Source organism: Ursus arctos, unplaced genomic scaffold, assembly GCF_023065955.2.
Source record: "Ursus arctos isolate Adak ecotype North America unplaced genomic scaffold, UrsArc2.0 scaffold_14, whole genome shotgun sequence".
NCBI classification, from domain to species: Eukaryota; Metazoa; Chordata; class Mammalia; order Carnivora; family Ursidae; genus Ursus; species Ursus arctos.
Window position 1 is genome coordinate 21812338 of NW_026622808.1, and position 23944 is coordinate 21836281.

The window sequence follows — 23944 nt, forward strand, 5'->3', positions numbered from 1 at the left end:
TATTCCAGCACGAAGTGTCACTTCTAGCTCTGAGAAGGGGAACCTCAGTCCCCAGTTGAGGAGGAAATGAGTAAGAGCCTTCAATGGGAAGTGCAGCTCCCATGACTCAGTTTCCCCTTTGCCATAGTTTTTGCCTGAAAAGGAGGATACTGTCTCTGTTGAGCTCATCTTGAAGGAAACTGCCATAAGGAGTAGAGAGACAGCAGTACTTTCAGGACCGGTGTAAGCTCAGTGCAGGCAGTGAGGAGACTGGGAACCTGGGCTGGGCACGCAGGGCTGAACCTCTGGGATCGGTTCTAATAAGGACACGGGTGCAGTTTGGGACAGCAGTGGTGCCATTACCCATCCTCTGACTCAACATGTAGGCAGCCCAATGTCACAGCCTCCCTGGTTAGAGGCCCACCCCAGCCTCCCCACTCCCTGACCCCGATACCTAGTCTAATCTTCATGATTGGGAAGGGTCTCAGCTTTGTCTGGGTGACACACACATACATGGTTCTACCCTGTTCATCCTGCAGGGAGAATCTGAGATTATGGGGTTTTTACAATAGAAAATGCTATCATAAAGTTGTTTCTTGACAGGCTAGGTGGCTGGTACGTGGTGTGTGTGTGTGTGTGTGTGTGTGTGTGTGTGTGTGTGTCCGTCCTTGGTGGAAGTATAGGGAATCCGAGAGAAGGGGCAGTGAGAAGGGCTGTGGTGAGTGGAGGGGACACTGACCCTCTGGCTTTGTCCTCAGATGTGAATGAATGCACGTCGGGGCAGAACCCATTCCACACCTCCACCCACTGCCTCAACAACATTGGGGGCTATTAGTGCCGCTGCCACCCTGGCTGGAAGCCGGTCCCTGGGTTCCCCAATGGCCCAAACAACACCATCTGTGAAGGTGCAGAGCTCAGATGCCACATCCCAGACCCACACTCAGAACATCTGATCACATAGTCAGTGGCACCCACACAAACCAAGCAGAATGAGCCCTGGGGGTGCCCTGCTGAGCCAGGCATTAATTCTTTTGAGGCTGGATGGGAAGAGATCTGGGGGGTTCCGGGGAAGGAGCTGGGGTACCGAGGAGCAGGCTCCTTAGAGACTCCAGGCAGCAGCTAATTACTACCTGGGACAAAGGTATTTCTATATTCACAACCTGCACTTCTGTACAGGGCTCACGTGCCACCTGTCAGGCTCCGCATACTTCCCGTAACCACGGCATCAGCAGGGTGTGGGGTCAGCAGGTGTTATCGCCTCCAGCCAAGGGGGGACAGTAACACAGGGAAAAGGGGGCAGGGCACGGAGGGGAAAGGGGTCCTGACTCTCATCTCTGTGTCCCCAGATGTGGACGAGTGCAGCTCCGGGCTGCCTAGGTGCCATAACTCCACCGTCTGCATCAACACCGTGGGCTCGTACAAGTGCCGCTGCCTCCGGGGCTGGGAGCCCAAATCCGGATTCCAGGATAAGCAGCCCAACACCATCTGTGAAGGTACCTGGTCTGACCTGACCCCTGACCCCGCCCCGGACACAGGCACACACACTGTGGCACCTAATGAGTGGTGTTCTATCCCCTGCAGAGATATCCTTCCCCACCTGGACCCAACCCCCTGGAATTCAGAGCCCGGTGAGTGGCCAGGAATCCCTCTGTGCAGCCGGCCTGATCCACCCATTTCCCCCCAGCTCCCCCACCCACAATTCAGGCTCTCCGACCTGTCTTGTCTCTCTATCCCAGAGACTCTCCCGCTTCTTTGAAAGAGTCCAAGATCTGCGCCAAGACTTCAAGCCAGCCTTGGCTAAGAGCACCATCCAGGTAAGGCACATCCCAGGAGAGGCAAGGTGGAGGCGTCCCACAGAGGCCTGGGAAGTTTGGCCTGGGAGGAGGCAGCCCCAACATGATGGCTTCCTCTCTGAGGCCCCTCCTCTCCCAGCGTGGGTGGGAAGAGCAGACATGCAGGCATTCCCACTCATTGTGAGACACCCCCATGCACCCACAAGTCACTTCTTCTTGCTGTTTCTGGACACTGGGCTGATGTCATTTTTGGCATTAGTGAACTGGGTTGATTTCTGCGTGGCTGGATTCCAGGGCCAAAGACCTAGAGAATCTGATCCAGTACCACCAATGAGTCTCTAGGGTCTGTTGTCTCGGGCTGAGTGGGCAGGGCCTTAATGCTCACTAGCTCTGTGTCTCCATCCCCCAGGACCTCATACAGGGGGTAGATGAGCTGCTGCAGACCCCTAAGGACCTGGAGGCCCTGCCCCGCTCAGAGCAGCACCGTCTGGCCACTAACCTGCTCGTTGGCCTAGAAGATGTCCTGAGAGATGTGAGCCAGGCTCTGCCCAATGGGCCAGTGAACTTCAGTGCACCTGCAGGTACAGGTCAGTATGGGGTCTGCCCCAGGCTCCTTCTCTGCGGTTCCCGGCTGCACATCTCCCCCAGCGTCTCTGGAAAGTGTGACCATGTACAGATACATGACCAGATACATGACCATGTATCTCAGGGTTGCACTCATAAGCCATTTACTATGTTAAATGAATAAAACTATATAAACCATACACATTTTCATTGTAATATAAATTATCAGCCGATGAAATAATTATAATGAAGAAATTAAGATAACAAAATAGAAACATCTTTAAAAGAAGATTATTTGTTTAATTTTGAAGAATGTAAATTTAATTATATTTGATATTTAAGTATGATTTGTTTTATTGAGGTAAATTCAGGTAACATAAAATTCACCATATTTTTTATTATGTTACATTAGTCACCGTACAGTACTTCATTAGTTTTTGATGTAGTGTTCCATGATTCATTGTTTGCGTATAACACCCAGTGCTCCATGCAGTATATGCCCTCCTTTTTTTTTTTTTAAGATTTTGTTTACTTATTTGACAGAGAGAGACAGCCAGCGAGAGAGGGAACACAAGCAGGGGGAGTGGGAGAGGAAGAAGCAGGCTCCCAGCAGGGGAGCCCAATGTGGGCCTCGATCCCAGGACCCTGGGATCACACCCTGAGCTGAAGGCAGATGCTTAATGACTGAGCCACCCAGGTGCCCCAATATGTGTCCTTCATCACTGGGCTAACCCATCCACCCTCTGAAACCATAAGATTGTTTCCCAGAGTCCATAGTCTCTCATGGTTCATCTCCCCCTCTTTCCCCCCCTTCATTTGTTCCCTCACCATTTTAAACAAAATGTAGAATTCAGTGGGACTTAGAACACTCACAGAGTTGTACAACCATCACCTCCATTTCTAAAATGTTTTCATCACCCCAAAAGTGAATAATGTACCCAGTAAGCAGTCCCTTCTCTCTCCCTCCCCTGGTCCCTGGCAGCCCCAGTCTGTTTTCTGTGTCTCTGGATTTTCCTATTCAGGACATTTCATATCATTAGAATCATGCAATAGGTGACCCTATAGTCTGGCTTCTTTCACACGGCATCATGTTTTCAAGGTGAATCCATGTTGTAGCACGTGGCAGTAATTCTTTCCTTTTTATGGTTGAATAATAGTCCATCATTGTGGCTACAACCCTTTTTGTGTATCCATTCATCCACTGACGGACGTTTGGGTTATTATGAAGGGTGTTACTGTAAATATTGGCGGACAAGTTTTTGTTTGAATAACAGTTCTCAGCTCTTTGCGTACATACATAGGGGTGGAATTTCTGAGTGATGACGTCACTCTCTGTTCAACTTTTTGAGGATCCACCAGGCTCTTTTTCCAAAATGGCGGCACTATTTTACATCTGCACCAGCAACGCACAGGGGTTCCCATATCCACATTCTCAGCAACACTTGGCACTTATATTTTGTTTTCTTATAGCCTTTTTAGTGTGTGTTAGGTGATCTGTCTATGGTTTTGATTTGCATTTCCCAAATGACTAATGATATTTAACATCTTTTCATGTGATTGTTGAATATATATATATTCAATATATATAGAAATATTGAACATATATATACACATATACATCTCTATATCTATCATCTATCTATCTATCTATCTATCTATCTATCATCTATCTATCTATCTATCATCTATCTATCTATCATCTATCTATCTATATCTACACATCTATTCAAGTCCTTTGCCTATTTTTTAATTCATTGTTTGGCTTCTGATTATTGAGCTGTAAGAGTTCTTTATATATTCTATAGTAGATTTTTTGAAACATATGATTTGCTCATTTTTTCTCCCATTCCATAGATTGTCTTTCCACTTTCTCCATGGTCTTTTCACTTTAATGAACAGATGCTTATGTTTTGATCAAATCCTTTTTCTCTATTTTTTGTATGTGCATTTGTTGTCTTTTGTAAGAATCCATTGCCAAATCCAAGGCCATGAAGATTACACCTGTTTTTCCTCCTAGCCATTCTAGTTCTAGCTCATAAATGTAGGTCTTTGACCCATTTTGAGTTAATTGTTTGTTGTGTGAGGTAGGGTTCCAGCTTACTTCTACTACAAGAGGTGATCGAGATGTGCAAACACCATTTGCTGAATAGACTTTCCCTTTTCCACTGAATGGTCTTCGCATCCCTTATTGCAATCAATTGGTCACAGATGTATGGGTTTATTTCTGGACATTCAGCTTTATTTTACTTGTTTGTATGTCTATCCTTATGCTAGTGCCTTACTGTTCTGATTACTGTTGGTTAGTAGTCAGTTTTTATTTTTTTAATTTTTTATTTCTTTTATTTTTATTTTTTATTTTTTGATGTAAAGTTCGATGATTCATTAGTTGCGTATAACACCCAGTGCACCATGCAATACGTGCCCTCCTTACTACCCATCACCAGTCTATCCCATTCCTCCACCGCCCTCCCCTCTGAAGCCCTCAGTTTGTTTCTCAGAGTCCATAGTCTCTCATGCTTCATTCCCCCTTCGGATTACCCCCCTTTCTTTATCCCTTTCTTCTCCTACCGATCTTCTTACTTCTTATGTTCCATAAATGAGAGAAACCATATGATAATTGTCTTTTTCTGCTTGACTTACTTCACTTAGCATTATCTCCTCCAGTGCCGTCCATGTTGCAGCAAATGTTGAGAAATTGTTCTTTTTGATAGCTGAGTAATATTCCATTGTATATATGGACCACATCTTCTTAATCCAGTCATCTGTTGAAGGGCATCTTGGTTTCTTCCTCGATTTAGCTATTGTGGACAATGCTGCTATGAACTTTGGGGTGCATATGGCCCTTCTCTTCACTACGTCTGTATCTTTGGGGTAAATACCCAGGAGTGCAATGGCTGGGTCATAGAGTAGCTCAATTTTTAACTTTTTAAGGGAACTCCACACTGTTTTCCAGAGTGGCTGTACCAACTTGCATTCCCACAGACAATGTAGGAGGGATCCCCTTTCTCCACATTCTCTCCAACAATTGTTTCTTGCCTTGTCAATTTTTGCCATTCTAACTGGTGTAAGGTGGTATCTTAGTGTGGTTTTGATTTTAATTTCCCTGATGGCTAATGATTTTGAACATTTTTTCATGTGTCTGTTAGCCATTTGTATGTCTTCATTGGAAAAGTGTCTGTTCATATCTTCTGCCCATTTTATGATTTGTTTATTTGTTTCTCACGTATTGAGTTTGGGAAGTTCTTTGTAGATCTTGGATACCAGTCTTTTATCTGTAGTGTCATTTGAAATATCTTCTCCCATTCCGTGGGCTGCCTCTTAGTTTTTTTGACTGTTTCCTTGGCTGTGCAGAAGCTTTTTATCTTGATGAAGTCCCATAAGTTCATTTTATCTTTTGTTTCTCTTGCCTTTGGAGATGTGTCATGAAAAAGGTTGCTGTGGCCGATGTCATAGATGTTGCTGCCTATGTTCTCCTCTAGGATTTTGATGGATTCCTGTCTCACATCGAGGTCTTTCATCCATTTGGAGTTTATCTTTGTGTATGGTGTGAGATAGTGGTCAAGTTTCATTCTTTTGCATTTAGCTGACCAATTTTCCCAGCACCATTTATTGAAGAGACTGTCTTTTTTCCACTGGATGTTTTTTCATGCTTTATCAAAGATTAGTTGTCAGTTTAAAATCAGGAGGTATAAGTACTCCAATTTTGTTTTTTCATTTTCAAGATTATTTTGGGTATTTGGGCCCCTTGCAATGTCCTGTGAACTTTAGGATACACTTTCCCATTTCTAAAAAATGTTGGAATATTGATATGGATTGCATTGAATCTGTAAACATTTTTGGGAAATATTGCCATCTTAATAATATTAAGCCTTTGAACCATGAATATGAATGTTTTCCCATGTACTAAGGGTCTTTCATTTATTCCCACATTTTTTTGTAGCTTTCTGTGTACAAGTCTTGAACCTCCTTGGGTTAATTTATTCTTAACATTTTGTTCATTTTTTACATCTATATTTATTAAAATATTGGTCTATAATTTTCTCGTAATGGCTTTATCTGATTTTGTTATCATTGTGATGGTGGCTTCATAAGATTATTTAGGTAGTATTCCTTCCTCTTCTACTTTTGGAAGAATTTACAAGGGATTCTTGTTAATTCTTACTTAAATAGTTGGGAGAATTCACCAGTAAAGATATCTGGTTAAGGCTTTTCATTTTGGGGAATTTTTATCTGATTCATTATCTTTGCCTGTGATAGGTCTGTTCAACTTCATTCTTCTATTACTTTCGTAGTTTGTGTGTCTCTAGGAATTTGTCACTTTCTTTTCGGTTATCCCATTTGTTGGTGTACAATTGCTCATAGTATTTTCTTATAATCCTCTGTAATTCACTGTGTGTGTAAACACGTATAAAAATAATGGTGCTACAGCAACCACTCCAGGCGGAATTACTAACCTAACTCCCTTATACGACTCTGACATCTTATAGACCTGGCCCTTGCGGTGCAGGAGCAAGGACACACAAACGTCACTTTGAGTTCCAATCAGGTGAAGATGCTGCTGAACTGGAATGTGGTGCACGAATCTGGTGACTCAGGTAACGGCTGAGATGGGGGACAGGTCACAAGATGCCCAAGGATGTGATAAACAGGGAACTGAGGATAAAAGGGAAAGGGGGGTATGGTAGCACCACAAAGTGTCCCTCTGAGGAGGAAGGGGCCCTGTTGGGCATCCCGAGGTGTCAACATTGGCCTCTTCCTGCAGGTCCTTCTGTGGTGGGCCTCATCTCCACGCCAGGGATGGGCAAGTTGCTGGCTGAGGCCCGCCTGGTCCTGGAGTCTGAGAGGCAGGCAGTTCTGCATGGGGCACAGAAGGGCGTGCTGCAAGGAGTCCCCTCTGTCCTGCTCTCAGATGTCATCTCTGCCTTTATGAGCAAAAGGGACACCCAGAACCTCAGCTCCCTGATCACCTTCATCTTCTCTCACCATGTGAGTGTTGGTGAGACGGGGCTGCGGGTGTGGAAGGAGCCTGGGTCCTGGGCACAGCCTTGCTGCCTAGCTCAGTCTTGAGGTTCTGGGGGGCTCCCCCATGGGTGCATCATTCCTCCAGGAAAGCCGTTTGCAAGCCAGCTTTGGATAAGCATTTCTGAGCACCAGAACCACCAGCTCCCACCTACACTCTGTTCCTACAGTCAGCGACCCTTAAGCCAAAGCAAAAGGTGTTTTGTGCCTTCTGGGATCACACTCCAGATGGATATGGCTATTGGTCCACCACGGGCTGCAGGATGGTGACCACTGAAGACACCAGCACCACCTGCCAGTGCACCCACCTCAGCAGCTTTGCCGTCCTCTTGGCCCACTATGATGTGCAGGTGAGAGCCTGGGAGGGGCTGCATTCCACGCCTGTTGCTCTGTAACACATTTCCCCACATGTAGGGGCTTTAAAAAAACAAATTTATATCTTGTGGGTTCTTTGGGCAGCAGTCAGGCAATGGTGTAGCTGAGTTGTCTGTTCAGCATCTTACAGCCTGAAATCAGCCAGAGCTGCATTCTTGTCTGTGGCTCAGGTTCTCCTGTGAGCTCCCTGGTTGCTGGCAGAATTCAGTTCCTTGCAGTTTTAGGAGCAGGGTTCCACTTTTCTGCTAGCTGAGAGCAGGAGACCATGCTTCGCTACTAGGGGCTGCCTGTATTCCTTCTCTCACAGGCCCTCACACAGGTATCAGCATTCCTATTTATTTTTTAAATTTTTATTTGTATTGAATTTAGTTAACATATGTTGTATATTTAGTTTCAGGAGTAGAATTTAGTGATTCATCAGTTGCATACAACACTCAGTGCTCATTACATTAAATGCCCTCCCTAATGCCCATCACCCATTACCCCATTCCCCCACCCACCTCCCCTCCAGCAGCCCCGTTTGTTTCCTATAGTTAGGAGTATCTTATGGTTTACTTCCCTCTCTATTTTCATCTTACTTTGTTTTTCCTTCCCTTCCCCTATGTTCATCTGTTTTGTTTCTTAAATTCCACATATGAATGAAATCACATGGTATTTGTCTTTCTTTGACTGACTTACCTCACTTCACATAATACCCTTTAGTTCCATCCATGTTGTTTCAAATGGCAAGATTTCATTCTTTTTGAGGGTTACATCATATGTGTATATATATACCACATCTTCTTTTTTAAATTTTATATTATTTTTATTCAATTAATTAACATATTGTATTATTAGTTTCAGAGGTAGAGGTCAGTGATTCATCAGTTGCATATAATAACCCAGTGTTCATTACGCCACATGCCCTCCTTAATGCCCATCATCCAGTTACTCCATCCATCCGCCCTCCTCCCCTCCAGCAACTCTCAGTTTGTTTCCTATAGATGGGACTCTCTTATGGTTTGTCTCCCTCTCTGATTTCAACTTATTCTATTTTTCCTTCCATTCCCCTATTATCCTGTTTGTTTCTTATTCCACATATAAGTGAAATCATATGATAATTGTATTTCTCTGATTGACTATTTTGCTTAGCATAATACCCTCTAGTTCCATCCACATTGTTGCAAATGGTAAGATTTCATTTTGATGGCTGAGTAATATTACATTGTGTTTGTTTGTGTTTGTGTGCCTGTGTGTATGTGTGTATATCACATCTCCTTTATCCATTCATCTGTCCATGTCCATCTTGGCTCTTTCCATATTTTGGCTATTGTGGACATTCCTGCCTAAACATTGGGGGTGCATGTGCCCCTTCAGATCACTATGTTTCTATCCTTTGGATAAATACCTACTAGTGCAATTGCTGGGTCATAGGCTAGCTCTATTTTTAACTTTTTGAGGATGTTACATACTGTTTTCCAGAGAGGCTGCACCAGTTTGGATTCCCACCAGCAGTGTAGAAGGGTTGCCCTTTTTCTGCATCCTCACCAACACCTGTTGTTTCCTGACTTGTTAATTTTAGCCATTCTGACTGGTGTGAGGTTGTATCTCATTGTGGTTTTAATCTGTATTTTCCTGATTCCAAGTGATGTTGAACATTTTTTCATGTGTCTGTGGGCCATTTGTATGTCTTCTTTGGAGAAATGTCTGTTCATGTCTTCTGCCCATTTCTAGACTGGACTTTCGGGTGTTGAGTTTGATAAGTTCTTTATAGATTTTGGATATTAGTCCTTTATATGATAAGTCATTTGGAAATAACTTCTCCAATTCCATAGGTTGCTTTTTAGTTTTGTTGACTGTTTTCATTGCTGTGCAAAAGTTTTTTATCCTGATGAAGTCCCAATAACTCATTTTTGGTTTTGTTTCTTTTGCCTTTGGAGATGTGTCTAGCAAGAAGTGTATGTGGCCAAGATCAAAGAGGTAAAGAGGTTGCTGCCTGTGTTCTCCTCTAGGATTATTTTTAATTTTTAAAATTATATTATGTTAGTCACCATACAGTACATCCCTGGTTTCTGATGCAAAGTTCGATGATTCATTAGTTGCGTATAACACCCAGTGCACCATGCAATATGTGCCCTCCTTACTACCCATCACCAGTCTATCCCATTCCCCCACCACCCTCCCCTCTGAAGCCCTCCGTTTGTTTCTCAGAGTCCATAGTCTCTCATGCTTCATTCCCCCTTCTGATTACCCCCCTTTCTTTATCCCTTTCTTCTCCTACTGATCTTCCTAGTTCTTATGTTCCATAGATGAGAGAAATCATATGATAATTGTCTTTCTCTGCTTGACTTATTTCACTTAGCATTATCTCCTCCAGTGCCGTCCATGTTGCAGCAAATGTTGAGAACTCGTTCTTTCTGATAGCTGAGTAATATTCCATTGTATATATGGACCACAGCTTCTTAATCCAGTCATCTGTTGAAGGGCATCTTGGCTCCTTCCATGATTTAGCTATTCTGGACACTGTTGCTATGAACATTGGGGTGCATATGGCCCTTCTCTTCACTACGTCTGTATCTTTGGGGTAAATACCCACTGGTGCAATGGCTGGGTCATAGGGTAGCTCAATTTTTAACTTTTTAAGGGACCTCCACACTGTTTTCCAAAGTGGCTGTACCAACTTGCATTCTCACTGACAATGTAGGAGGGATCCCCTTTCTCCACATTCTCTCCAACAATTGTTTCTTGCCTTGTCTATTTTTGCCATTCTTTTTTTTTTTATTAATAATGATTTTTTATTATATTATGTTAGTCACCATACAGTACATCCCCGGTTTTCGATGTAAGGCTCGATGATTCATTAGTTGTGTATAACACCCAGTGCACCATGCAATATGTGCCCTCCTTACTACCCATCACCGGTCTATCCCATTCCCCCACCCCCCTCCCCTCTGTAGCCCTCAGTTTGTTTCTCATAGTCCATAGTCTCTCATGTTTCATTCCCCCTTCTGATTACCCCCCCTTTCTTTATCCCTTTCTTCCCCTACTGATCATTCTAGTTCTTATGTTCCATAGATGAGAGAAATCATATGATAGTTGTCTTTCTCTGCTTGACTTATTTCACTAAGCATTATCTCCTCCAGTGCCGTCCATGTTGTAGCAAATGTTGAGAACTCATTCTTTCTGATTGCTGAGTAATATTCCATTGTATATATGGACCACAACTTCTTAATCCAGTCATCTGTTGAAGGGCATCTCGGCTCCTTCCACGATTTAGCTATTGTGGACATTGCTGCTATGAACATTGGGGTGCATATGGCCCTTCTCTTCACTACGTCTGTATCTTTGGGGTAAACACCCAGTAGTGCAATGGCTGGATCATAGGGTAGCTCAATTTTTAACTTTTTAAGGGACCTCCACACGGTTTTCCAGAGTGGCTGTACCAACTTGCATTCCCACCAACAATGTAGGAGGGATCCCCTTTCTCCACATCCTCTCCAACAATTGTTGTTTCTTGCCTTGTCTATTTTTTATTTTTGCCATTCTAACTGGCATAAGGTGGTATCTCAATGTGGTTTTGATTTGAATTTCCCTGATGGCTAAAGATTTTGAACATTTTTTCAGGTGTCAGCCATTTGTATGTCTTCATTGGAAAAGTGTCCATATCTTCTGCCCATTTTATGATTTATTTGTTTCTCACGTATTGAGTTTGAGAAGTTCTTTGTAGATCTTGGATACCAGCCTTTTATCTGTAGTATCATTTGCAAATATATTCTCCCATTCCATGGGCTGCCTCTTAGTTTTTTTGATTGTTTCCTTGGCTGTGCAGAAGCTTTTTTATCTTGATGAAGTCCCACATGTTCATTTTATCTTTTGTTTCTCTTGCCTTTGGAGATGTGTCATTAAAAAGGTTGCTTTGGATTTTGATGGATTCCTGTCTCAAATTTAGGTCTTTCATCCATCTTGAGTTTATTTTTGTATATGGTGTAAGAGAATGGTACAGGTTCTTTCTTCTGCATGTGGCTGTCCAATTTTCCCACACCATTTGTTGAAGAGGCTGTATTATTTCCACTGGATATTCTTTACTGCTTTGTTGAAGGTTAGTTGACCATAGAGTTGAGGGTCCATTTCTGGGTTCTCTATTCTGTACCAGGGTATCAGCACTTCAATCTAGAGGACAGTAGGAGAAGTTCCCTCACCTCAAATGCTCAATCTTTGAATCTTTTTCTCTAGGAAGTGCTCAGGGCTTTTGAGAGATCACTGATCAGGCCAGGCCCACCAGGATAAAATCCCTCTCTTATGCGGAGATCCCTTAAAAAGTTAAAAATTGAGCTACCCTATGATCCAGCCATTGCACTACTGGGTATTTACCCCAAAGATACAGACATAGTGAAGAAAAGGGCCATATGCACCCCAATGTTCACAGCAGCATTGTCCACAATAGCTAAATCATGGAAGGAGCCGAGATGCCCTTCAACGGATGAATGGATTAAGAAGATGTGGTCCATATATACAATGGAATATTACTCAGCTATCAAAAGGAACGATTTCTCAACATTTGCTGCAACATGGATGGCACTGGAGGAGATAATGCTAAGTGAAATACGTCAAGCAGAGAAAGTCAATTATCATATGGTTTCTCTCATCTATGGAACATAAGAACTAGGAAGATCGGTAGGAGAAGAAAGGGATAAAGAAAGAGGGGGTAATCAGAAAGGGGAATGAAGCATGAGAGACTATGGACTCTGGGAAACAAACGGAGGGCTCCAGAGGGGAGGGGGGTGGGGGAATGGGATAGACTGGTGATGGGTAGTAAGGAGGGCATGTATTGCATGTTGCACTGGGTGTTATACACAACTAATGAATCATCGAACTTTACATAAAAAACCAGGGATGTACTGTATGGTGACTAACATAATATAATAAAAAATATTATTATAAAAAAATCCCTCTCTTAAAGTCAACTGATATAGGGCCTGAATTCGATCTGCAAAATCCCTTCACAGCAGCACAAATCGGTATTTAACTGAAAATCTTGAGGGAAGCATGTGTACCCCTTCTATCATTCATTGGCAAAACAGATTTCTGCTTATCACAGTAGTCTTCAGGACAGGAAGGCTATACAAAGTGGCTCTAGGGGCTGTAGAAAGGAAGATTTGGTGGTGGCAGACATTAAAGAGGACCAGGAAAGCCACTGAGAGCAGGTGGGATAGGACCTATGTTTGCCTGCTCCCTTGGCCAGGTGAGCTGGTTACTTCCTCTGGATCATCACATCAAAGACTTAGTTAGGGGGCACCTGGGTGGCGCAGTCGTTAAGCATCTGCCTTCGGCTCAGGGTGTGATCCCGGCGTTGTGGGATCGAGCCCCACATCAGGCTCCTCTGCTGGGAGCCTGCTTCTTCCTCTCCCACTCCCCCTGCCTGTGTTCCCTCTCTCGCTGGCTGTCTCTCTCTGTCAAATAAATAAATAAAATCTTTAAAAAAAAAGACCTCGTTAGGTGATCTGTAAAATAATATAAACCCTTGTGATCTCCAGGAGTTTGTGTTGAGTAAGGACTCTCCTATCCCTCAATTATTATGGGACCTGAATTGATAAAGTCTGAATCCCACAGAATTTCGGCATTCTGAGCCTGGAGGAACTTACCTAATAACATAACAAATTTACCTGGTTCCACCATTCTTGATGTTGCTATGCCAAAAAATGAAAAAAAAAAAAAAAGATAGAAGAGTCATTACCCAGAGCAGGAAAATGTGACTGCGATGTCCTCTTGCTACCCTTTGCTGGAACCCAGGAGGAGGATCCCTTGCTGGCTGTGATCACCTATGTGGGGCTGGGCCTCTCTCTGCTGTGCCTCCTCCTGGCAGCCCTCACCTTCCTGCTGTGCAAAGCCATCCAGAACACCAGCACCTCCATCCATCTGCAGCTCTCAATCTGCCTCTTCTTGGCCCACCTGCTCTTCCTCACGGCCATCGACCGGACCGAGATCAAGGTACTGACACCGTCACAGAGGAGCCCCTACCCTGTCCCAGGGGTGCTCAGTTCATGGAGCCGTGCTGCACTGATACCTTAATAAAATGTCCTTGGTTCCCGGGGAGGTTAGAGGAGTAAGTAGCCTATTTCACATTGACCAATGAACTAGAAGACAAACCCTCTCCGGACAACTCGACCATATGCATGAGTATTCTCTCCAATGACAAAGTATGGGACAGATCCTGGGGCCACCCTCCTCCCCGACATTCCCTCCTGGGGCACCTTTGTCCTCCCCCAGGTGCTGTGTGCCATCATCGTGGGTGCCTTACACTACCTCTACCTGGCCTCCTTCACCTGGATGCTGCTGGAGGGTCTGCACCTCTTCCTCACTGCGCGGAACCTGACGGTGGTCAACTACTCCAGCGTGAGCAGGGTCATGAAGAAGCTCATGTTCCCCGTGGGCTATGGAGCCCCGGCTATAATTGTGGCCATTTCTGCGGCATCCAGGCCTCGCCTTTATGGAACAACTACCCGGTAAATGCAAATTCCCTGCATGAGCACAGCCACCACTAGAACCAGAGTAGCATTTTTTTTTTTATTATGCTTGAGCATAATACAGAGAAGATACATAAGGTAATAATTCTTAGGACATCTTTCTGGTGGAAAATTATAATAATTAAGCAGAATGTCTTTAAACCTCTGTCCTTTGAATAGCAAAACTGAAGCCAAAAGAAGTGCCTAGGACATCACTAAAAAAAATCTAATCTACTTCTTTGTCCAAATCCTTTAAGATGTTCCAATGTTTTGATTTAGAAAAGTAGAGTTGATTTATTTTCAGTTTTTTAATTTTTTTATGTTATGTTAGTCACCATACAGTCATAACATACACGATACATCACCAACAGTTGATGTAAAGTCCCATGATTCATTGTTTGCATATAACACCCAGTGCTCCATGCAATATGTGCCCTCCTTACTACCCATCCCTGGGCTAGCCCATTGCCCAACCCCCTCCCCTCTGAAACCCTCAGTATAAGTTGCCTCATAGTTTACATGGTACTTACTTTATGCCATGCATTTTTCTGCCCATTTTTGTATGTGGTAATCCTCACACTAATACTATGAAGTAGGTACAGTCATTTGCCCCATTTGTAGATAAATAAACTGAGCCACAGGTAGTTTAATTAAATGCCCTAAGGTCCATCATTAGTAAGTGGAGAGTTGGGATTCAAATCCAGGGAGCTAAGCTGTAGAGCTTGTTCTCTCTTATCTTCACTCAACACTGAATTTTGTGATTTTACATTTTTTATTGTTATATCTTCCACACACCCTGAAATTGACCCTTTAAAGTGTACAGATTTGTGGTTTTTAGAACAATCACAGAGTCATGCAGCATCACCACGATGTTATTCTAGAACACCTTCTTCTTCTTTTTTTTTTTCTTTTTCAGAATGGACTTTGCTTTATTTCCTTTAAGGAATACAATTTTAAATGATCTCAAAAATTACATCTTTTTAAAAAAATTTTTAATTATATTATGTTAGTTACCATACAGTACATCCCCGGTTTCCGATGTAAGGCTCGATGATTCATTAGTTGCGTATAACACCCAGTGCACCATGCAATATGTGCGCTCCTTACTACCCATCACCGGTCTATCCCATTCCCCCACCCCCCTCCCCTCTGAAGCCCTCAGTTTGTTTCCCAGAGTCTATAGTCTCTCATGCTTCATTCCCCCTTCTGATTACCCCCTTTCTTTATCCTTTTCTTCTCCTACTGATCTTCCTAGTTCTTATGTTCCATAGATGAGAGAAATCATATGATAATTGTCTTTCTCTGCTTAACTTATTTCACTAAGCATTATCTCCTCCAGTGCCGTCCATGTTGCAGCAAATGTTGAGAAATCGTTCCTTTAGATAGCTGAATAATATTCCATTGTATATATGGACCACAACTTCTTTTTTTTTTTAACCACCCACAAACACTTTTATTTATTTATTTATTTTTATTTTTTTTATAATGATTTTTTATTATATTATGTTAGTCACCATACAGTACATCCCCGGTTTTCGATGTAAGGCTCGATGATTCATTAGTTGTGTACAACACCCAGTGCACCATGCAACACGTGCCCTCCTTACTACCCATCACCGGCCCATCCCATTCCCCCACCCCCCACCCCTCTGTAGTCCTCAGTTTGTTTCTCATAGTCCATAGTCTCTCATGTTTCATTCCCCCTTCTGATTACCCCCCTTTCTTTATCCCTTTCTTCCCCTACTGATCATCCTAGTTCTTATGTTCCATAGATGAGAGAAATCATATGATAGTTGTCTTTCTCTGCTTGACTTATTTCACTTAGCATTATCTCCTCCAGTGCCGTCCATGTTGTAGCAAATGTTGAGAACTCGTTCTTTCTGATTGCTGAGTAATATTCCATTGTATATATGGACCACAACTTCTTAATCCAGTCATCTGTTGAAGGGCATCTTGGCTCCTTCCACGATTTAGCTATTGTGGACATTGCTGCTATGAACATTGGGGTGCATATGGCCCTTCTCTTCACTACGTCTGTATCTTTGGGGTAAACACCCAGTAGTGCAATGGCTGGATCATAGGGTAGCTCAATTTTTAACTTTTTAAGGGACCTCCACACGGTTTTCCAGAGTGGCTGTACCAACTTGCATTCCCACCAACAATGTAGGAGGGATCCCCTTTCTCCACATCCTCTCCAACAATTGTTGTTTCTTGCCTTGTCTATTTTTGCCATTCTAACTGGCGTAAGGTGGTATCTCAGTGTGGTTTTGATTTGAATTTCCTTGATGGCTAATGATTTTGAACATTTTTTCATGTGTCTGTTAGCCATTTGTATGTCTTCATTGGAAAAGTGTCTGTTCATATCTTCTGCCCATTTTTTGATTTGTTTATTTGTTTCTCGTGTATTGAGTTTGAGAAGTTCTTTGTAGATCTTGGATACCAGTCCTTTATCTGTAGTGTCATTTGCAAATATCTTCTCCCATTCCGTGGGCTGCCTCTTAGTTTTTCTGACTGTTTCCTTGGCTGTGCAGAAACTTTTAATCTTGATGAAGTCCCATAAATTCATTTTATCTTTTGTTTCTCTTGCCTTTGGGGATGTATCTTGAAAAAGATTGCTTTGGCTGATGTTGTAGAGGTTGCTGCCTATGTTCTCCTCTAGAATTTTGATGGATTCCTGTCTCACATCGAGGTCTTTCATCCATTTGGAGTTTATTTTTGTGTATGGTGTGAGATAGTGGTCAAGTTTCATTCTTTTGCATGAGGCTGTCCAATTTTCCCAGCACCATTTATTGAAGAGACTGTCTTTTTCCCACCGGATGTTTTTTCCTGCTTTATCAAAGATTAGTTGCCCAAAGAGCTGAGGGTCCATTTCTGGGCTCTCTATTCTGTTCCATTGGTCTATGTGTCTGTTTTTGTGCCAGTACCATGCTGTCTTTGTGATCACAGCTTTGTAGTACAGCTCGAAATCCGGCATTGTGATGCCCCCAGCTTTGTTTTTCCTTTTCAACAGTTCCTTGGAGATTTGGGGTCTTTTCTGGTTCCATACAAATTTAAGGACTATTTGTTCCAGTTCTTTGAAAAATGTCCTCGGTATTTTGATCGGGATAGCATTGAAAGTGTAGATTGCTCTGGGTAGCATGGACATTTTAACTATGTTAATTCTTCCGATCCATGAGCATGGAATATCTTTCCATCTTTTTATGTCTTCCTCAATGTCTTTTAAGAGTGATTTATAGTTTCTAGAATAAAGGTCCTTTACGTCTCTGGTTAAGTTAATTCCAAGGTAACGCATGGTTTTTGGTGCTATTGTAAATGGGATGGATTCCCTAATTTCTCTTTCTTCATTCTCATTATTCGTGTACAGAAATGCAACTGATTTCTGAACATTGATTTTGTATCCCGCCACGTTACTGAATTGCTCTATAACTTCTAATAGTTTGGGAGTGGCTTCTTTTGGGTTTTCCATATAGAGTATCATGTCGTCTGCGAAGAGAGACATTTTGACTTCTTCTTTGCCGATTTGAATACCTTTGGTCCCTTTTTGTTGTCTGATTGCTGTTGCAAGGACTTCTAGTACTATGTTGAATAATAGTGGCGAGAGTGGGCATCCTTGTCGTGTTCCTGATCTTAAGGGAAAGGCTTCCAGCTTTTCCCCATTGAGAATAATATTTGCAGTAGGCTTTTCATAGATGGCTTTTATGAGATTGAGAAATGTACCTTCTATTCCTACACTCTGAAGCGTTTTAATCAGGAAAGGATGCTGTATTTTGTCAAATGCTTTTTCAGCATCGATTGAGAGGATCATATGGTTCTTGAGTCTTTTCTTGTTGATATGATGTATCATGCTGATTGATTTGCGAATATTGAACCACGCTTGCATCCCAGGTATGAATCCCACTTGATCGTGGTGGATAATCCTTTTAATGAACTGTTGGATTCTATTAGCAAGTATCTTGTTGAGGATTTTGGTGTCCATATTCATTAGGGAAATCGGTCTGTAATTCTCCTTTTTGAGGGGGTCTTTGCCTGGTTTGGGGATCAAGGTAATATTGGCCTCATAGAATGAGTTTGGTAGCTTTCCTTCTGTTTCTATTTTTTGAAATAGCTTTAGGAGAATAGGTATTATTTCTTCTTTGAATGTTTGGTAGAATTCCCCAGGAAAACCGTCCGGGCCTGGAGTTTTGTTATTTGGAAGGTGGTTTATCACTGACTCAATTTCTTCATAATTAATTGGCCTCTTTAAGAAATCAATTTCTTCCTTTTTCAATCTTGGTAGTTTATAGGTTTCCAGGAAGGATTCCATCTCTTCCAGATTGCTTAGTTTATTGGCATATAGCTGTTGATAAAAATTTCTAATAATCCTTCCAATTTCAATGGTGCTCGTCGTGACCTCTCCTTGTTCATTCATAATTTTAATAATCTGGGTCCTTTCTCTTTTCTTTTGGATAAGTCTTGCCAGTGGTCTGTCTATTTTATTGATTCTCTCCAAGAACCAGCTTCTAGTCCTGTTGATCTGCTCTACTGTACTTCTGGTTTCTGCTTGATTGATTTCAGCTCTAATTTTGGTCAACTGCTTCCTCGTGCGTGGATTAGGCCTGTCCCTCTGTTGCTGTTCCAGCTTCTTGAGGTGAGAATATAAAAACTGCATTTTAGATTTTTCTATTCTTTTGAGTGAGGCTTGGATGGCTATGTATTTCCCCCTTAGGACTGCCTTTGCAGTATCCCATAGGTTTTGGACTGTTGTATTTTCATTCTCATTGGTCTCCATAAATTGTTTAATTTGATTTTTGATTTCCTGGTTTATCGAGTCATTCCTGAGCAGGATGGTTCTTAGTCTCCAAGTGTTTGAGTTTCTTCCAAATTTTTCCTTGTGGTTGAGTTCCAATTTCAGAGCGTTGTGGTCTGAGAGTATGCAGGGGATAATTTCAATCTTTTGGTATCGGCTGAGACCTGTTTTGTGTCCCAGAACATGGTCTATTCTTGAGAATGTTCCATGGGCATTAGAATAGAATGAGTATTCTTTGGTTCTGGGGTATAGTGTTCTATATATATCTAAGATGGACCACAACTTCTTAATCCAGTCATCTGTTGAAGGGCATCTCGGCTCCTTCCACAATTTAGCTATTGTGGACAATGCTGCTATGAACATTGGGGTGCACATGGCCCTTCTCTTCACTACGTCTGTATCTTTGGGGTAAATACCCACTAGTGCAATGGCTGGGTCATAGGGTAGCTCAATTTTTAACTTTTTAAGGGTTTAACTTTTTTAAGGGAAAACCACTGTTTTCCAGAGTGGCTGTACCAACTTGCATTCCCACCAACAATGTAGGAGGGATCCCCTTTCTCCACATCCTCTCCAGCAATTGCTGTTTCCTGCCTTGTTAATTTTTGCCATTCCAACTGGTGTAAGGTGGTATCTTGGTGTGGTTTTGATTTGAATTTCCCTGATGGCTAATGATTTTGAACATTTTTTCATGTAGAACACGTTCCTCTTGTGCACAGCATTCCCTCCTCATTCCTGCTACCCTCCTCCACCCCCGCCCCGGCCACCATTAATCTACCCTCTGTCTCTGTGGCTCTGCCTGTTCTGGATATTTGACCTAAATGAAATCATACATGTGGTCTCTTGTGACTGCGTTCTTCCCCTTTGTAGGATGCTTTCAGGGCTGACCCACATGGTTGTTGCAAGTATGGTGACTTCATGACTTCATTCCTTGTTGTTAATTGCTCCCGGTGGTGCTATGGTTTTGGAAATAATATTCCATTATACAGATACTGTGTTTTACGTATCTTTCATTTGATGGGCTCTTAGATTGTTTTCAGTTTTTGCCATTATGAATGATGCTGCCACAACTAAACACGTGTAAGTTTTTGTGTGAACATATATTTTCATTGCTTTAGTTATATATCCATTTGTGGGATTGCCGGATCACGTCGCACATCTACATTTAGCATTTAGACAAACTGCCGTGCATTTTCCCAAGTGTCTGCACCATTTTAGATTCCCACGAGCAATTTTATATATATATATATATATATATAATTTCTCCACATCATTATATATATATATAGATTTAGATTTAGATATCTATATCTATCTATATATAAGATATATATATAAGATATATATATAGATTTAGATTCCCACGAACAAATATATATATATATAATTTCTTCACATCATTAACACTCAATTTTCTACATTTTGAATGTTAGCCTTTTGTGTGAGTTTGAAGTGATATCTCATTGTGGTTTAGACTTCAATCCCTACTAACTAGTGATGCTGAAGCTTTCCCATGTTTATTGACCATCTGCTTATCTTCTTTGGAGAAATGCTTTTCCAGGTCTTTTGCCCATTTTAAAAATTGGATTATTTGTCTTTTTATTGTTGAGGTTTTGAGTTCTTAATATGTTCTGGATGCTAGGGCCTCTTCGATATGTGATCTGCAAATATTTTCTGCCAATCCACGTCTTTTCACTTTCTTGATAAGGTCATTTAAAACAGAAAAAGTTTTTAATTTTGATGAAGTCCAGTTTATTTTTTCTTTTGCTGCTTATGCTTTGGATGTGATATCTAAAGCCATCATGCAACCTAATATTCCAACATTCCTTTCCTCCTCCTTTATATTACTGCTGTCATAAAAATTATGTCTTTGCACTTTATAAGCCCAATGATACAGTTTTATAAGTATTATTCTGTGCAGTGATCTTTTTTGTTTTTGTTTTTAGAGAGAGAGAAAGTGAGAGCAAGTGGGGGTAGGGAGGGGCAGAAGGAAAGAGAGAGAGAATCATAGGCAGGCTCCACAGTTTCTGGGGCTTGATCTCGTGACACTGAGATCATGACCTGAACGGTAATCAAGGGTTGGATGCTTAACCAACTGTGCCACCCAGGCGCCCCTGTGCAATTATCTTTTAAAACAGGAGAACCAAAGAGTTACAAGCAAAAATACACTTACAGTGTCTTTCCTAATACCTACCTAGTTACTTTTACTGGTGCTCTTTATTTCTTTGTTTGGATTCAAGTTACTGTCTAGTGTCCTTTCTTATCAAGCTGAAGGACTCATTTTGTATTTCTTCTAGGACAGTTCAACAAGCAAGAATTATCTTATTTTTGTTTATCTTAAATTGCCTAAATTTCTTCACTTTTCAAGGAGAATTTAGCTGGATATGGAAGTCCCTGTGAACCATCATTTTTTTTTGACACTGAAGATGTTATTCCACTGCTTTTTGACCTCCATGATCTCAGACAAGAAGTCTCTTGTTAATCTCATTGAGGATCTCTTGTACACGAAAAATCAATTTTCTCTTGCCACTTTAAAGATTTTGTCTTTGTCCTTTGTCAGTAGGTCTGTGATGTGTTTCAGTGTGGATCTCTTTGAGTTTATTCCAGTTGTACTTCATTGAGCTTCTTGGATGTATAGATTGATATTTTTATTCAAATTTGGGGAGTTTTTAGCTCTTCATTCTTCAAGTATTTTTCTGCCCTCTAGCTTCGTCTTCTTCTGGGACTCCAATTACGTGTATATTGATGGCTTGGTCCTGTGCCACAAATCTCTGAGGTTCTGTTCATTTTTCTTCACTCTATTTTCTTTCTGTTCCTCAGTGAATAACTTCCATTGACCTGTATTCAAATTTATTACTTTTTTTCTTTTACCAGCTCCAATCTGTTGTTGAGCCCTTCTGGTGAATTTTTCACTTCAGTTATTGAATTTTTTAACTCTAGAATTTCTATCTGGTTCCATACATAATATCGATTGCTTTATCCATATCCATATTCAACAACACTGTAGTTGTTTTTTCTTTAATTTTTAGACATGCTTTAGTATTTTTAATGTATTTATAATATCTGATTAAAAGACTTTATCTACAAAGTTTGAAATCTGTGGTTCCTTAGAGATGTTTTCTTTTGACTGATTTTTTTTCCTTTGTATGTTGCACATTTTCCTGTTTTTTTGGATATATCATAAATTTTTGGTTAAAACTCAATATTTTAAATAATATATTGTAACACTTCTGTTATAATGTTCCTCCACCATCGAAGATATGTTGCAGTTTCTGGTTTGTGGTGTTTTGTTTGTTTGTTTGTTTAGTGACTTTCCTGGACTAATTCTGTAAATTGTTCATTCCTTGCAGTATGTGATCCTTGTAGGGTGTTGGTCACATCTGGGTCAGTATAATTTAATGGCCACCCAATGCTTGTTCAGAAGATTTTCTTAATGCTTTGCCTATCTTTTTATCCATTCATTTGTCTATGGACATTGGGCTCTTCCTATATTTTTTTTGCTGTTGTGGACATTGCTGCTATAAACACTGGGGTGCATCCCATGCCTTTTTTGAGTGAGGCATTATCCGTGTGCATCCTTAGACTTAGAGGAATGTTTCAGAGGTTTTCAAAATTTGTTATGGTCTTTTGGTTCTCCAGTATTTCCTTTTAAATTGCTGGACAAGTTCTTGTTGATCCCACTTGAAATCATAGGCAGTAGTTGGCTATTGTATTGGTAATGCCCTAGCATAGGCTCCCCTCTCCCCCATGAGTTCTCAGTCAAATGAAATAGTCACCAAATTTAGAGAATAAAGAGTTAGGGAACTACAGGGTTACAAAAAAAATATTGGCTGTGTTCTGGGGGTGATGATGATGCTTTTAGTGGAGCTCCAAAAATAGTCAGATCTCTCCATTGTCTTCAGTGCTCTCAACTTTTGGCTGCGACACCACCAAGCTCCATGTTAACCATCCCAGCCTCCTTTCTCTCTAGTCTTAGTGAGGTGTAGTAATTTCTCTTGGATAGACTATTTTCAATTTGTTCTGCGGTTTTGGGTAACAGCCAGAGTTTTGAAATGGTTAGTTTTCATTGTCCTGTATGTATTTTTATTGTTTTAGAAGGAGAGCAAGTTCACCAAGGTCCTTACTCCTCCATTCAGGAGGTCAGTTCCCAGGACGTGCACGCCTAACCACAACATGCTGCTACAGCTTATGCTCACCTACATCAACCGAGCTCTTCCCGGGTGTCTTTCTTGGACACTTCAGTTCTCTCTTGCTTACGTTCTTCTTAGTCTATATTTCAGTTGTCCTGAAATGGTCTTCCACACTCTCTATTGTTCTGAAATGCCCTGCTCATTCTCTCCTTTATCCTAATGTAGAATCAAAAGTGAATTCTGTCACTGTGTATCAGTAAAACCTTCAGTCATAGACCTAAGCTCTCTATGCATTAGTTACCAATGTGTGATCATAAGAGAACCTCTGATTTGTGCTGTTGTGAAAATTAAATCGAATAACTTAACAACAAAAGACAAATAACTCAATTTAATTAATCAGTTGGAAGAGCATGTGACTCTTTATTTCAGGGTCATGAGTTTGAGCCCCATGTGGGGTGTAGAGATTAATTAAAGAAAATAAAAAGCTGAAAAAATGGACAAAATATTTTAATAGACATTTCCCCAAAGAAGATATGTGAATGACCAATTAGCACATGAAAAGATGCTCAGCAACCTTAGTCATTAGGAAAATGCAAGTCAAAAACCACCAGTGAGATATTACTGCATACCCATTAGTGGAGATGATTAAAAAAGACTGGCAGTAAAAACTGCTTGGAAGAATATGGGAAATTTGGAGCACTCATACATTGCTGGTTGGAATGTAAAACGGTGCAACCATTTGGGAACGTGGTTTAACGGTTTTTCACAAAGTTCAATATACAGCTACCATATGCTAGGTATATACCCCAAACAAAAGGA

The 23944-nt window shown here is 41.4% G+C and overlaps 1 protein-coding gene across 4 annotated transcripts in view; it reads left to right on the forward strand.

Annotated features, from left to right (window-relative positions):
• ADGRE2 (adhesion G protein-coupled receptor E2) overlaps positions 1-23944 on the forward strand; it is a 121924-nt gene that overhangs the window by 84852 nt on the left and 13128 nt on the right. For 2 of the 4 annotated variants that reach the window (XM_057311568.1, XM_057311567.1), the window contains exons 20-21: positions 13500-13697; positions 13977-14212. The exons of 1 other annotated variant lie outside the window; for it this stretch is intronic. In XM_057311568.1, the coding sequence (XP_057167551.1) occupies positions 13500-13697; positions 13977-14212 (434 nt within the window). Of the gene's footprint in view, positions 1-1325; positions 1473-1560; positions 1608-1715; positions 1794-2181; positions 2360-6823; positions 6932-7098; positions 7323-7525; positions 7706-13499; positions 13698-13976; positions 14213-23944 lie in introns of all 4 variants that reach the window. One more of the 4 variants, XM_057311570.1, reaches the window with a different exon arrangement.